The 12,500-nt window shown below is 48.2% G+C and overlaps 1 protein-coding gene across 3 annotated transcripts in view; it reads right to left on the reverse strand.

Annotated features, from left to right (window-relative positions):
* Nucleotides 1-12,500, reverse strand: part of LOC143522000 (potassium channel, voltage gated eag related subfamily H, member 7) — a 45,932-nt gene that overhangs the window by 1,575 nt on the left and 31,857 nt on the right. The window contains exons 7-16 of one of the 3 annotated variants that reach the window (XM_077015608.1): nucleotides 9,832-10,257; nucleotides 9,139-9,538; nucleotides 8,414-8,613; nucleotides 6,199-6,451; nucleotides 2,692-2,897; nucleotides 2,496-2,589; nucleotides 1,915-2,142; nucleotides 911-1,079; nucleotides 664-820; nucleotides 1-459 (exon numbers count right to left, since the gene is read on the reverse strand). The exon at nucleotides 1-459 is cut by the window's left edge and continues 1,575 nt beyond it. In XM_077015608.1, coding sequence (XP_076871723.1) covers nucleotides 175-459; nucleotides 664-820; nucleotides 911-1,079; nucleotides 1,915-2,142; nucleotides 2,496-2,589; nucleotides 2,692-2,897; nucleotides 6,199-6,451; nucleotides 8,414-8,613; nucleotides 9,139-9,538; nucleotides 9,832-10,257 — 2,418 coding nt within the window. In that variant the 3' untranslated portion in view covers nucleotides 1-174. The remainder of the gene's footprint in view (nucleotides 460-663; nucleotides 821-910; nucleotides 1,080-1,914; nucleotides 2,143-2,495; nucleotides 2,590-2,691; nucleotides 2,898-6,198; nucleotides 6,452-8,413; nucleotides 8,614-9,138; nucleotides 9,539-9,831; nucleotides 10,258-12,500) is intronic. The other 2 variants (XM_077015606.1, XM_077015607.1) reach the window with 2 other exon arrangements.

The raw sequence follows: 12,500 nt of genomic DNA on the forward strand, positions 1-12,500 counted from the left end.
ATTCAGTAGGATAGGAGAATGATCCCAGAATAATATTTATAATGCATTATAACTTGTCATAAGTACACATGACCACCCGTTTGAGGTTTTCCAACTCACCAAGATGGTCATACATACTAGCTAATATATTAATTATTGTTATAATGCATTATACTGATGACCTTTGACCTAATGCTACTTCCTTGGAAGTCCAGGATCAGAAGAGGGCCTGTTGAGTGCCAGTGTTCCACCGTTGCTAGGCGATGAGTCTGGGAGGGACACCTGCCTGATTGACAGCTGGAGAGCCCTCCGAGGGGACGAATCCGGGGGCCCCTTGTCCCTCTGCTTCTTTCCTAGCTCCACCTCCCACTCCAGGTCCCTTGCCAACGGGGTCATCGTGCTTACATCAGAGGTCGTCTCCATGGGAGCGGCGCGTGTGGAATCTTTGGATTTGTCACCAGGTCTTTCTAAATCAGGACTCTGCGAACATTAATAGAAGCACTTTCAGCTACAAGCTCATACGTCTGCTAAGAGGCTCTTTAGCGGAGAAACGGTGTTAACAGGGCAGTTTAATCTGAAGTTGCGTCATGTCCTAAATCTTGGGCCTTTGTGTGTGCGCACGTGTGTGTATGTTCACGTGTGTGTGTGTGTGTGTGTGTGTGTGTGTGTGTGCGGGACCAATACCTGGACCGGTACGGGAGCTGCAGTCTCTGCTCTGGGTGTTGTGGTGTTGTACTCTGGGCTGGAGGCGACGGTACTATAGGCTGGAGGTCCCAGTGTCCTCTGCCTCTGCAGGAGCTGCAGGATAGCCTGGATATCGGAGGTCATCTGAGCCTCCAGTCTAAACGAAAATAAGAACCACACTGTAATTACAGTAAGCTAACACCAGGGGTCTTCATTAAACACCAGGAGCTCGCTCTCTCTCTCTCACCTGTTCAGATGTTCCTGCAGTAAGTCCAGTCTTTGCTCCATTTCCCCAAATGTAATGTCACTTTCGCAGTCGACTCTGGCCTCCCTGTCCTGGGATTGTGCCGAATCATCAGTGTTCCCACAATGCCATTCTTCAGCACATACATCTGGGGACACACCCGGACCCAGTGCTATTAATTACAGCCACACAAACAGAACATGCAGTTCAAATTCAAAGTCATATTTAAACACACACACACACACACACACACACACACACACACACACACACACACACACACACACACACACACACACACACACACACACACACAAACACACACACACACACACACACACACACACACACACACACAGAGTTTTTCTCAGCATCTGCAGGACACATGAGCCACACACATGGATTTATGTCCACATGTGCTAGTGTTCATACATGTGTGTGTGTGTGTGAATGTGAAGTGTGTGTAGGTCGAAACAGACCAATCACAATTCTGCCTCAAAAAGATGCTTTATGCCCTACAATCAAACGTTTCACTATGGCACACAGCCCTCCACGTCGAGAGGCAATATGGGGATAGAATTAGTGTGAGTGCGAGGGAGTGTTTCCTGCCGGGGAGTGTAATGGTGTGGAGTGCTCTGGAGCTGTCCACACAGACAGCCCTGAGTGATAATAACAGTGTTCACTTCTCCAGGAGTGCCGGACGGAGACACGGTCTCGCGCTCGAGAGCTGCTGCATACTCGCCATTCGAGAGGCCTTCCTAAAGCCGTAAACACGTCCTGATACTCGGACAGGACACTGTTCTCAAGTGTGTGTGTGTGTGTGTGTGATATGCTTAAAAATCAATTTTTAATGATATTATTTTACAACCTAAAAGGATTGAAAAGATGAGGTGAGGGGAAGGTTAGATTTCAGTATAGCCTATTTATACCTGCAGGACTGTATGTGTGTATACCTGTGTGTGTGTGCATGTGTGCTTTTTTACTGGTGTGTGTGTGTGGTTCACTACCATTGTAAAAGGCCGTGTTCTCTTTAGCGTGTGAGACAGGAACGGTGTTCGGGGTGAGGGGCAAGGAACGTCCCAACCGCTGCTTCCTCTCCTCCTCATCCTCTTCGTCCCCCTCATCCTCACCTCCCCTCCCCTCCTCCATGCTCTGGTCCGGCTGCAGCACGTGGACCTCCTTCTCTCTCTCCCTCCCCCTGTCTTTCTCCACCTCTCTCTGCAGGCCCGGAGTCCCTAGAAGAAGACAGAGAGAGTTCACTCGGCCCCAGTGGGACATGCTGACGCACTGCATGCTTTGAAAGTTCAAACGTTCTCATTGTCATTGCACGCCTGATGAGACGCTGGGGGGGGGGGGGGGGGGGACGATTAAATTTTATGGGAGAAATTATGTTACACCCAGTGCCTTCTCTCACACTTCCACCAACTGCCACAGAACTATGAGCACACGGCTGCGATCAACAGCAACCATGGCAACTGGCTGGAACCGAGCCAGGAGAGAGAAGAAAGGACCGGAGGGGCGGTATTGTGGACCAGACGTGCGCTGACCACGAGGGAGGGGGTGGAGATCGCAGGAGAGAAGGGCTCACCTGCGGAGGTGGCCCTCCTGAGGCACCCTTTATGTTCCTCCTGGTCCGAGTCGCTCACGGTCCCGTACAGGTCCCTCTGGCGGGCGGTGTTGAACTGGGAGACAAACGGTGGTGTTGTTTTTGAACTTCTTCCCCAGCGCGTGGACGTGTGGTGTGTGTCGGGGGGTGGGCCGCTGGGCCCGTGAGCGCGTCCTACCTTGGAGTGCTCGTCACGCAGGTTGAACGTGAGCTCCAGATTGGTCCAGAAGTAGTCGGCGAACTCGGGGTACATGTCCAGTACCTCCAGGAGGTCCTCCCTGTCGATGGTGTGCAGGTCACAGTAGCTGAGGGCTCGCACGTCCGCACACGCCTTACCCGGCTTGGCGTACAGGTGGATCATTTCACCGAAGATGTCATTCTTCCCTGTGACACGGTGGGGTAGGATTTGGCTGTTCAGCAGCTAATTTTGGCCCGGCACTGTGAGCCCTTTGACCAAGGCTTGGTGGCTTTTACACGCCAGGGTCACATGACCTACACAAGGGCCAGCTGGAGCATTGCACTGAGAGGCTCAGGGTCGCAGCTGTCTGGTCACGGCTTGGGTCAAAGGCCTGATTGCCTTTTTGAAATCAATGACTAGCAAGGGAGGAAGATGGGCCCCTTTCCCAGGTGGCGGTTGGCTCTGCTGTGGTGAGTTTGCTCTAGCTGATTCTGCAGCAGTGTGAGGTTGGGGATGTAATGCTCAGGGGGCCCCTACCATATAACGAAGGACGTGTCTGTCTGATAATACATTTCTGCTGATAACGAGGTTTCTCCTGAAACACCCACGTGCACATGGTGCCTCCCTCAGCAAATCTAAGTTTGCAGAGTAATTTTTGCTGAGTTGTTTATGTGTGCACGTGTGTGTGTGTGTGTGTGTGTGTGTGTGTGTGTGTGTGTGTGTTTGTGTGTGTGAGGCAGTGTCCCCCGTTTCTTTCACTGACCTTATTATGTCGCTGCTGGCCCAGAGAATGAAAAATAGGTCGTTTAATTCGGCTCACTCTGCCAAAGCCGTGTGTGCGTGTGTGTGTGTGTGTGTGTGTGTGTGTGTGTGTGTGTGTGTGTACGCCAGTGTATCAGTGTCAGAGTGTGCAAATTCACGGGAGAAAAAAGGTGTATCGGTGTGACATGTGAAAATGTGACTAAGATAAATATGACTGCAAATGATACAACTGAAAAACTGAATCTGTGGCTAGTTCACCACTTTGATCAGAGAAAACATGACGAATGAGTTCAAGCCCCACCCCTTCTCCCCAATTAACCAATTAAAACATGACGAATGAGTTCAAGCCCCACCCCTTCTCCCCAATTAACCAATTAAAACATATCAATACTAATACCTAAATACCTAATTCACTTTTAAATAAAAATGTATTCGTTTTTGTTAAACTTAACGCTTGATTAACTGTAGTCACTGTAAAAGCAGACTGGAATGATCTAACCCAAATGTCCTGATTTCCCACCACCGAAGCTACAGCTAGCAGCAGATGGAGAAACGTGAGAGACGTCACGTCTGTGGAAACAAGAGTAGCACAGAGAGGTCTTAACCCTCCTGGTTCTGAGAGCAGCCCGGGGTGGAGATCAGGCCGGGGGGACGGGACAGCTGTCGCAGTCCTGGGCAGTGACCCGCATGTCACGCCCTCGTCTGCCGGCACCTTTGTCCTATTTTTGTGCTCGGGCCTCCGTCGTGTTTGACACAAAGCGCGCTGCTGTTATGAGCTCCTGCAGATCTGAGCATGAAGACTGCTGAGCAGCGACGACCCTCTGCCTCATCTCGATCTCGTCTCGCTCTCGTCTCGCTCTCTTAAACTGCGTCTAATGGTTGGGGTAGTGGCTCCAGGAGGCGATGTCCACCCAGTTACACCCTCTCCCCCACCCCACGTTCTCCCAGCGTGGACTTGGAGACGTGAGTGTTCAACTGTGCATGAAGGTACTGGAACACTGACTGTGGGGGAGGCAGGAAACCACATTAACCAGCTCTCCCAGTTCCAGGGGCCACATGTCTGCAGGACCCTACTGACCATGGTGTTCACTACTGCATCAAAGCAAACTTTAACCGAGGTCGGAAGACCAGAGATGGCACGATATATTGTTGTGTTCAATATTGTGATATTGGACTTTACAATACTGGATCCCAATAATTGCTGGTTTTTTCAGTATTATATATTATTGGCTATAGTATATACAAGTGTAGTTATAATACCTTAAGTTCAGCTCTCTTCAAGGACATTTGGACAACTAGTGAAACTAATAAGACACCATCATAACATCATAATGTCTGGGGCAGTTTACAGAGCAGCGAAGGTGAATGACTGAAGACTCTTCAGGACATTTTTTTGGTTTAGTTTTGCATGTGTCTCTACCAGAAATCTAGAAATCAGTTGTTTCCCCATTTTGATGCAGCGTTGCATCAGGATGTCTTCTGCACGCGATCCCGCACGTACGCCTACAGCAGGCATCAGATCTCGCCCCATGAGTCGTATCCAAGGAAACGCACCACGCTCAGAACCCGCTCAGGTGCGTCCTCCGTAACCCGCACCATCCATTATGGATTACCCTGTTACACTCTCCCTTTTTAACGAGGATGCTGCACACGGATACCGTGGTGACAGAAACGCTAGTAATTAAGAGTAAGTAATTAAGGTTATTTGTGCTTATGGCCAGAATAAACAGATCTTTACAGTACCAACCTAACAATCCACTCATGGCCAGTTTTATTCAGATGACAGCACTTTCTTGCTGCCTGTATTCATACCACAAGTTCCACCAGCCCCTAGACAGGGCATTGGACAGGTGCTCTGGTAGCTTCCAAGATCTTTGGTCTGGTGTTCAGAGCCTCTTGGGTGTTGTGGCTACAGACCCAGGTGTGGTTGCTGCCCTCTGCCTTAGCAACAGGCTGTTAGAGGAAGCGTCAGCCGGGACAGGGAGAGCACGGTGCTGTCAACACCAGGGTCATGGCCTCAACTGTGAAAATGCAACATGCACGAACAGCAGACCGTCGAATGGCCAACTCCTCAACTCCTCAACCCACTCTTTCCCCCATGTCTTCTACTGTGTCAGGCCGGTGAGAGTGCTCGAGTGAGAAACAGCCTTTGGCGTGGCAGGGACACTGATGGAGTTTTAATGTGCTAGTGGATGCTAAACTGGGATGATCGTATCGGGCAGAGTTGCTGCAGTTTGTACATGCGTCAGTGTCATTGCTGGCGGAGGACGGGACGCCACACTAAAATAAGCAGCCGGCAGCGATCTGCAGGATGACTAACACAGCGTGCTTGACACCAGCCAGGCTGCACGGTCTGTGCTGATTATCTGAACAGGTCCAGGAGTTGCTGTGCGACGCTGCTTTACAACATGCTTTTTAAAGTCTTGCATCACAAGTACTGCTTGTAGACCAGCAGTGCTGAATTAGACCCAACCTGCTCAGTTTCACCAAGACTTCTTTTTTTTGTTATCGCAAAAAAAAAAAAAGTCTAGAAAACCCAACCTGTTGAGTTTACTCAGTTTTGGAATACAAATACCTTGAACAATTAGGCAACAATTACGTCCTCTAGATCACATTAAATATACAAATTGACAGTCTCTGAAAATGCATTTGTATGTATGTAAAATTGTTTTACAGTTAACACACACACTACAGCTAAATGCGCACGAAGGGTTACGAGTAATGGTACGTATTAGACAACCTCACCCAGGATGGCTACCACGATGTCATCCTTCAGAATCTCAATGGACCCGCGGGCCAGAAAGTAGAGGGCCGTGAGCACATCCCCAGAATGCACCAGGGTGTCGCCCGGCGGGGAGTGGGTGGACTTGAAGCGCATGGCCAGCGCCCGTAGACACCCTTTACTGGCCCCGCAGAAGGCCTTGCAGCTCTGCAGCAGGGACTGGTTCAGGTGCAGACAGATGTCGGCCTGCAGGCACTCTGGGAAGCCCTTCAACACCTGCAGAGACGTCGACGGACGGGCAGAGGAGAAAGAGCAGTGAGGGTTAAAGTGTTGAACCGATGGTATATCCCAGCATGCACCTGCCACTAACCCTCTCAGCTCAAGACACTTTTTTAAAAGGGAATTTCCGAGCATACTGATCAAGCACTGGTGAGATGTTCTAGATGAGAAGATGAAAACATGGATGAAGACGATAAGAGACACAGCACACTTGCCACTCGTGTTGTCCTTTGATTTTCAAAACTTTTCTCTTGTCTGTACAGAGGTTGTTATTGTTGGGGTTTAAAATCTAAAGGAATAATACATTTCAGATATATGCAGAGTCATTACATCAGCTTGGAGTAGAAAAAAATGAAAGCATCAGTAGTTTGCCAAAACAATCCCAAAATGTTCTCAAGTTTCTTCATTGGCTCCCCGTTAAACACCGGATCCAATTCAATATTCCCATATTTACTTAAAAGGCTCTCAACAATCTTGCACCTTCTTATTTGTCCAAACTCCTTCTTCCCCACAAACCATCTCGTTAGATATTCCACTGCCGGGCTTCAAACTGTCACGTTATCTAAACTCTGTGGATTTGGAGATCAGGCATTTTCCAGACTTACTCCTCGCCTGTGGAACTCCCTCCCTGTGGCCAAACAATCTTCTTCTCTTTACGTTTTTACACCTCATTATTAAAGACTCACCTCTTCTCTCTGGCCTATGGCCGTCCTCCTGCCTGACTCTACAGCTCACAGCTGCTGTTCCATTGTAATATTATTATGTTGATGTTTCTCTTAACTGTGACCTTATTGAACCTGCTCTCTGTGTGTCTAGTTCTATGTACTAATGATTGTAAATATCGTTGGGTTTAAAAAAAGCGCTATATAAAGCGTTATAAAAGATTGTTATATATAGAATACAAAGAGTATAGTAATGAATTACTCTTCTTGAACTGTAATAAATTAAATAAATGAAAATAAAAGGGGGACAAATAAAAACTACCCCATCTGCCCCAACTACCCCGAATAGCAGGGGGTGCTGTGTGGGTCAAGGCACCCCTAGTTCCTGCCACTTCATAGGAGAGAGACCTATGCTTAGTTCCTATGATTAAACGTGAGAAAACATGACTGAACAAGTGGAATAACAACAGCAACAAACAAAAGCCAAACTTGTAACGCACTCTACGCTCCACGCTACAGGGGAGCGGCTAGCCTTCCACGCGTCAAAACCGCTAGCTGTTCATATAGTTTAACTAGACAAGTTACGAAGCGTTCTATCGGAATGTGTGGCAGATCTAATTTACGAAGCAGCAGGTGTATTGGGGTCTACCGGGTGTATTTGGGTCTTCTTTCTCACCATTTCGGTAGAAGTGTGAGCAGAGAGAGACAGAGGAGATTTGGAAAGGAAAGGGTTAACAGCATTTGGCAAGTGCAGGTGTCCGCGGGTCGCTGTGGGCCGGGATGCAGAAGGCCAGATGCCAACTCTCATACCCAGCTGGGCCTTTTAATGAGGGCTCTCAGTGAAGATTCTACCTCATCTTTTTAACAGCACAAGGGTAATGCTGCCTCTGAACTCATTGCATGCTGCTCCCTGTAATGTCTATTAAGATGCAATACTACATATGCATGCAATCTAATAATAAACCTGATGCACGGTGCTGTTTTACAAAACGGCCGACACACGGATGACAGTATTCAGCCTAACAGGTTGACCTTTGTGTGAACCACGAAACAAATGTATTCTTTTACATTAGTGGAGTAGTTATTTGTACCTCCTGTTCTTACCAGAGTAAATCCAGGTGAAGCAGGCAAGAGAAAGACAGACACTGATGAGCAAACACCATTTATAGCTTCACAGTCTAATGACAGGGAGGATATATCAATCACATCTGCTCAGCAAACAACCTCAGTGTACTTCAGAAGGGCATCGAACCCGCATACGCACACAAGCTGGAGACGTGAGCGTGCGCCCATGTACCATGTTCATGTCGATGCCATTGGTGTAGGTCCAGGCGTGCTGGAAGTACTCCTCCAGCCTCTGCCTGAGCGGGTTGGGGATCTGATGGAAGCGGATGAACTCTCTGACACGCAGCATCTGGAGGTGGTAGCGCGCCGTGCCCGAGTATAACCGCTGGATGATGGCCGACACGTTCCCGAAAATGCTGGCGTACATCAAGGCTGGGTGGAGGAGATGAGTGGAGGAGATGGTTGGAGGAGATGGTTGGAGGAGATGAGTGGAGGAGATGGTTGGGGGAGATGAGTGGAGGAGATGAGTGGAGGAGATGGTTGGGGAGATGATGGGGGAGATGGTTAGGGAGATGGTTGGGGAGATGGGTGGAGTAAATGGGTGGAGGAGATGGTTGGGGAGATGGTGGGGGAGATGGTTGGGGAGATGGTGGGGGAAATGGTTGGGGAATTGGTTGGGGAGATGGGTGGAGGAGATGGTTGGGGAGATGGTGGGGGAGATGGGTGAAGGAGAAGGTCAAGGGAGGGCATCAAGGTTACTGTTTAAATATTTTTGGCTTTCTTGTGTTTCGCAGTTCTGTTTATGATTTCTGTCAGAAACACTAAATCCAGTAACACTTCGCTGGACTCCAACAATCTAAATATAGAAGAGACTTTTTCTCTCTTTTTCTTCAGATAGACAGACCCTAACGTGCCTAGATTTGAACTGGGCTCAGAGGTGAACCTGGTGCTACTCACATCCGATGAGCATCACACAGATGGAGAAGATCTTCTCCGAGTTGGTGTTTGGGGAGACGTTTCCGAAGCCGACGCTGGTCAGGCTGCTGAAGGTGAAATACAGGGCCGTCACGTACTTGTCTTTGATCGACGGGCCCGAGGAGGGGTCGCTGTAGTTGTACTGCTTTCCGATGGACATGCCCAGGTTGTCCAGCCAGCCAATCGTGTCGCCCAGGTAAGGCTTCTCCACGTTGCCGATGGCGTACCAGATGCAGGCCAGCCAATGAGCGATGAGCGCAAAGATACACATGAGGAGCATGAGGACGGCTGCGCCGTACTCCGAGTAGCGGTCCAGCTTGCGTGCCACGCGGACCAATCGCAACAGTCGAGCCGTCTTCAGCAGGCCAATCAGAGTCGTGGTCTGGGGAGGGGTTGATGGGGGAGGGTGGGTAATGGGATTAACCATGTAAACACACATCTCTAAGGGCTGTGCTATCATTCTCCTATAAAATAAATGTTTGCCAAAACACCTCTACACAGTTAAGGATTTTTACTTCTGTAATATGCCCTTTATCCTATGAAGGGTTTTTGATGGTCTAATTTTAACAGTTTGAGGAACACAGTTTGTATCCAGAAATGTCTAGAGAGCTATGGGTGGAGAGTAGTCCAGCTCGGTTACCATAGAAACCAAGTGATAACAAAAACATGTCTCACCTCCTCCGACCCTGATCCAAAGATGAGCAGGTCGAAGGGGATGGCGGCCACCATGTCTATGAGGAACCAGCCCTTGAAGTAGTGCACCGCGATCTTGGTGGGGTGGCTGACCACCTCCTCGTTGACGTTGACGTACGTGGTGCGGAAGTTGATAAGGATGTCCACGATGAACATGATGTCCACCATCAGGTCCACCACGTTGAGAGGACTGCAGGAGTAGCCGCACTCACGCCTCTTGTGCTCCTCCACGTCGTTGAGCAGGAAGGCGGCGCTGTACGGCGTGAAGATGGCCGTGTAGATGACGAGCAGCAGGATCAGCCAATCCCAGACGGCCTTGAAGGGGCTGTAGTGAAGGATGGTGAACTTGTCGATGCGTGCGGTCTGAAGCTTGTACTCGGGAAGTACGTCCGCGCCTAGCGACAGCACCTGAAACAATCAGAGTGGAGCACATAACCATGGCAGCGGCTCCACACACCAGCCAATAAGCTGTAACTTTAGGGAACGCCATGACAACGAGAATTATTCAGCGAATGTTATGTAAATATCGTACGATTCTTCGGTAATTAAATTCATGTTGTCTGCTTCAAAGGAGAAGGTCAGTGTAGAACGCTTTTATCTGAAACTATAATTCTAGTGTGGTTACTAGCGTGTGAAAAAACTACCTATAAAATGTTTAAACAGTTTTCTTTTAAGAATGCTAAAAACTTGTTTACTGTTCTCTAAACGAATTCTTCCTGACACACTCCATCTGTCAGCGCGAGGAGCCTGACTGTGTATCCTGGACTTTGTGGATAAGTTTCAAATCTTGCCGTCTGTGTTTCCTTCGGATCACCTCGGACTAGCCGTGTAGAGGGCCTCTTTAGTCAGGGAACTTAGACTGTCTGACAGTGTGTGTGGGAGGGGATGATTTAGGACAGTCCCAGCGTCACAGGGATAATTACCACAGCCATTCTCCTCTCAAGTACACGGGGAGAGCGAGAGAAAGTAGGAAAAAAGATGGAGAGTGGGGGAGAGAGAGGAAAAGAGAAAGACAGACAGAGTGAGACTGTGAAGACATGGCAATTACTGTCACAGTAAGCAGGAGGAAACTCTCAGGAATAGTATCATCCTCTCATCCCTCCCTCTCTCCCTCCCTCCCATCCAGACTTTGGCAGGTCAAAGATTTCACTTTAACATATTCGTTTCTCTGATGCACCATGGTAAAAGAGGTAGTGGAATTGAGTGGGCGTCGTCTAATTGTGTTCATGACCTATCACGAGATTCACAGCCTTTTAGTCCCACCCCCTCAGGCTCCTTCATCATCATCTATCTAATACAGATGTAAATCTCAGCTGTATCTGATGACATGCTGGTGACAGGCCACTTATGTGATAGAGTATAAATGGTATATATGTCTTGCCTAGACCTTTTAGAGGGATGAGTGGAACATGATCATAGAAATGTGTAGTCTCAAAAAGGACACATCCCTGTGAAAGAGAGAGAGGGAGAGAGAGATAGAGCAAGAGAATGCCTAAGAGTGATTATATCTGAGAGAGAGAGAGAGCGATATAGAGAGAGAATATGTCAGATAGAGAGAGAGAGAATGTCTGAGAGAGAGATAGAGAGAGAATATGTCTGAGAGAGAGAGAGATAGAGACAGTATGTCAGAGAGAGAGAGATAGAGATACAGTATGTCTGAGAGAGAGAGAGAGTATGTGTTCTTCATGCTGTGCATAAATAAATTAGTCTAATTTAATAATTAACTACAAATTCAGTGGCATAAGTGAGCTCCCTTTTGTGTGTGTTTGTGTGTGTGTCTGTTTATGTGTGTGTATGCGTGTGTGTTTGTAGGTGTGTGTCTGTGTAGGTGTGTGTGTGTCTGTGCGCGTGTCTGTGAGTGTATGTGTGTGTGTCTGTGTTTGGGTGTCTGTTTGCATGTGTGTCTGTGTGTGTCTGTGTGTCTGCGTGTGTGTGTGAGTGCATGTGTGTGCGTGCGTGCGTGCATGTGTCTGACTGGGCGTGTCTGTGTGTGTGTGTGTCTGCGTGTGTATGTGCGCGTGTGTGTGAGTGTGTGTGTGTGCGCGTGTGTGTCTGTGTGTGTGCGCATGTGTGTATGCACATGCTTTTGTGCGAGTGTTTACTGTGTTATCAGGTGTATCCAGTGAGATGTGTCTCTCATCTCTGTCACTGTACACACATCTTCATTCCAGCCTCGAGTGGTTCCACACAAATGCTGGATATGTGTTTATGTTGCTATGCGACTGTGATAATGATATTCCTTACAATATATACTAAAATTGCATAGCTTGAATTATTTTCACCAAAAGGGTTTTACGTTTGTTGGATCGTGAGTGCCTTGATTCATCAAAACACCCACACAGCAGCTGCACAATATCTGAAGTCAGTCAGGATGCTCACAGCACAATAAGGAACGAGAAATTTGTTAAAAGACTAATTAACATGACAGAGCCCTCTGTGATATGGGTATTTCAAAGGCCAATATTGTGATAACAATTAACAAATGCTTTGTGCAGTCTTAATTTACACCAAGGCTCTATTTCCGTTTGCTAATGAGGACGTGATGAGGTAGTTAGAGGAAGAGAAAGTGTGCTCAGGTAATGTCTATATCAGGGGCTTTGGGGAATTGAACGTTCTTTTTCTATAACGGTCTAAGCTGCTGTAGCCGTTAC

This window comes from Brachyhypopomus gauderio, chromosome 8 (assembly GCF_052324685.1).
Source record: "Brachyhypopomus gauderio isolate BG-103 chromosome 8, BGAUD_0.2, whole genome shotgun sequence".
NCBI lineage: Eukaryota > Metazoa > Chordata > Actinopteri > Gymnotiformes > Hypopomidae > Brachyhypopomus > Brachyhypopomus gauderio.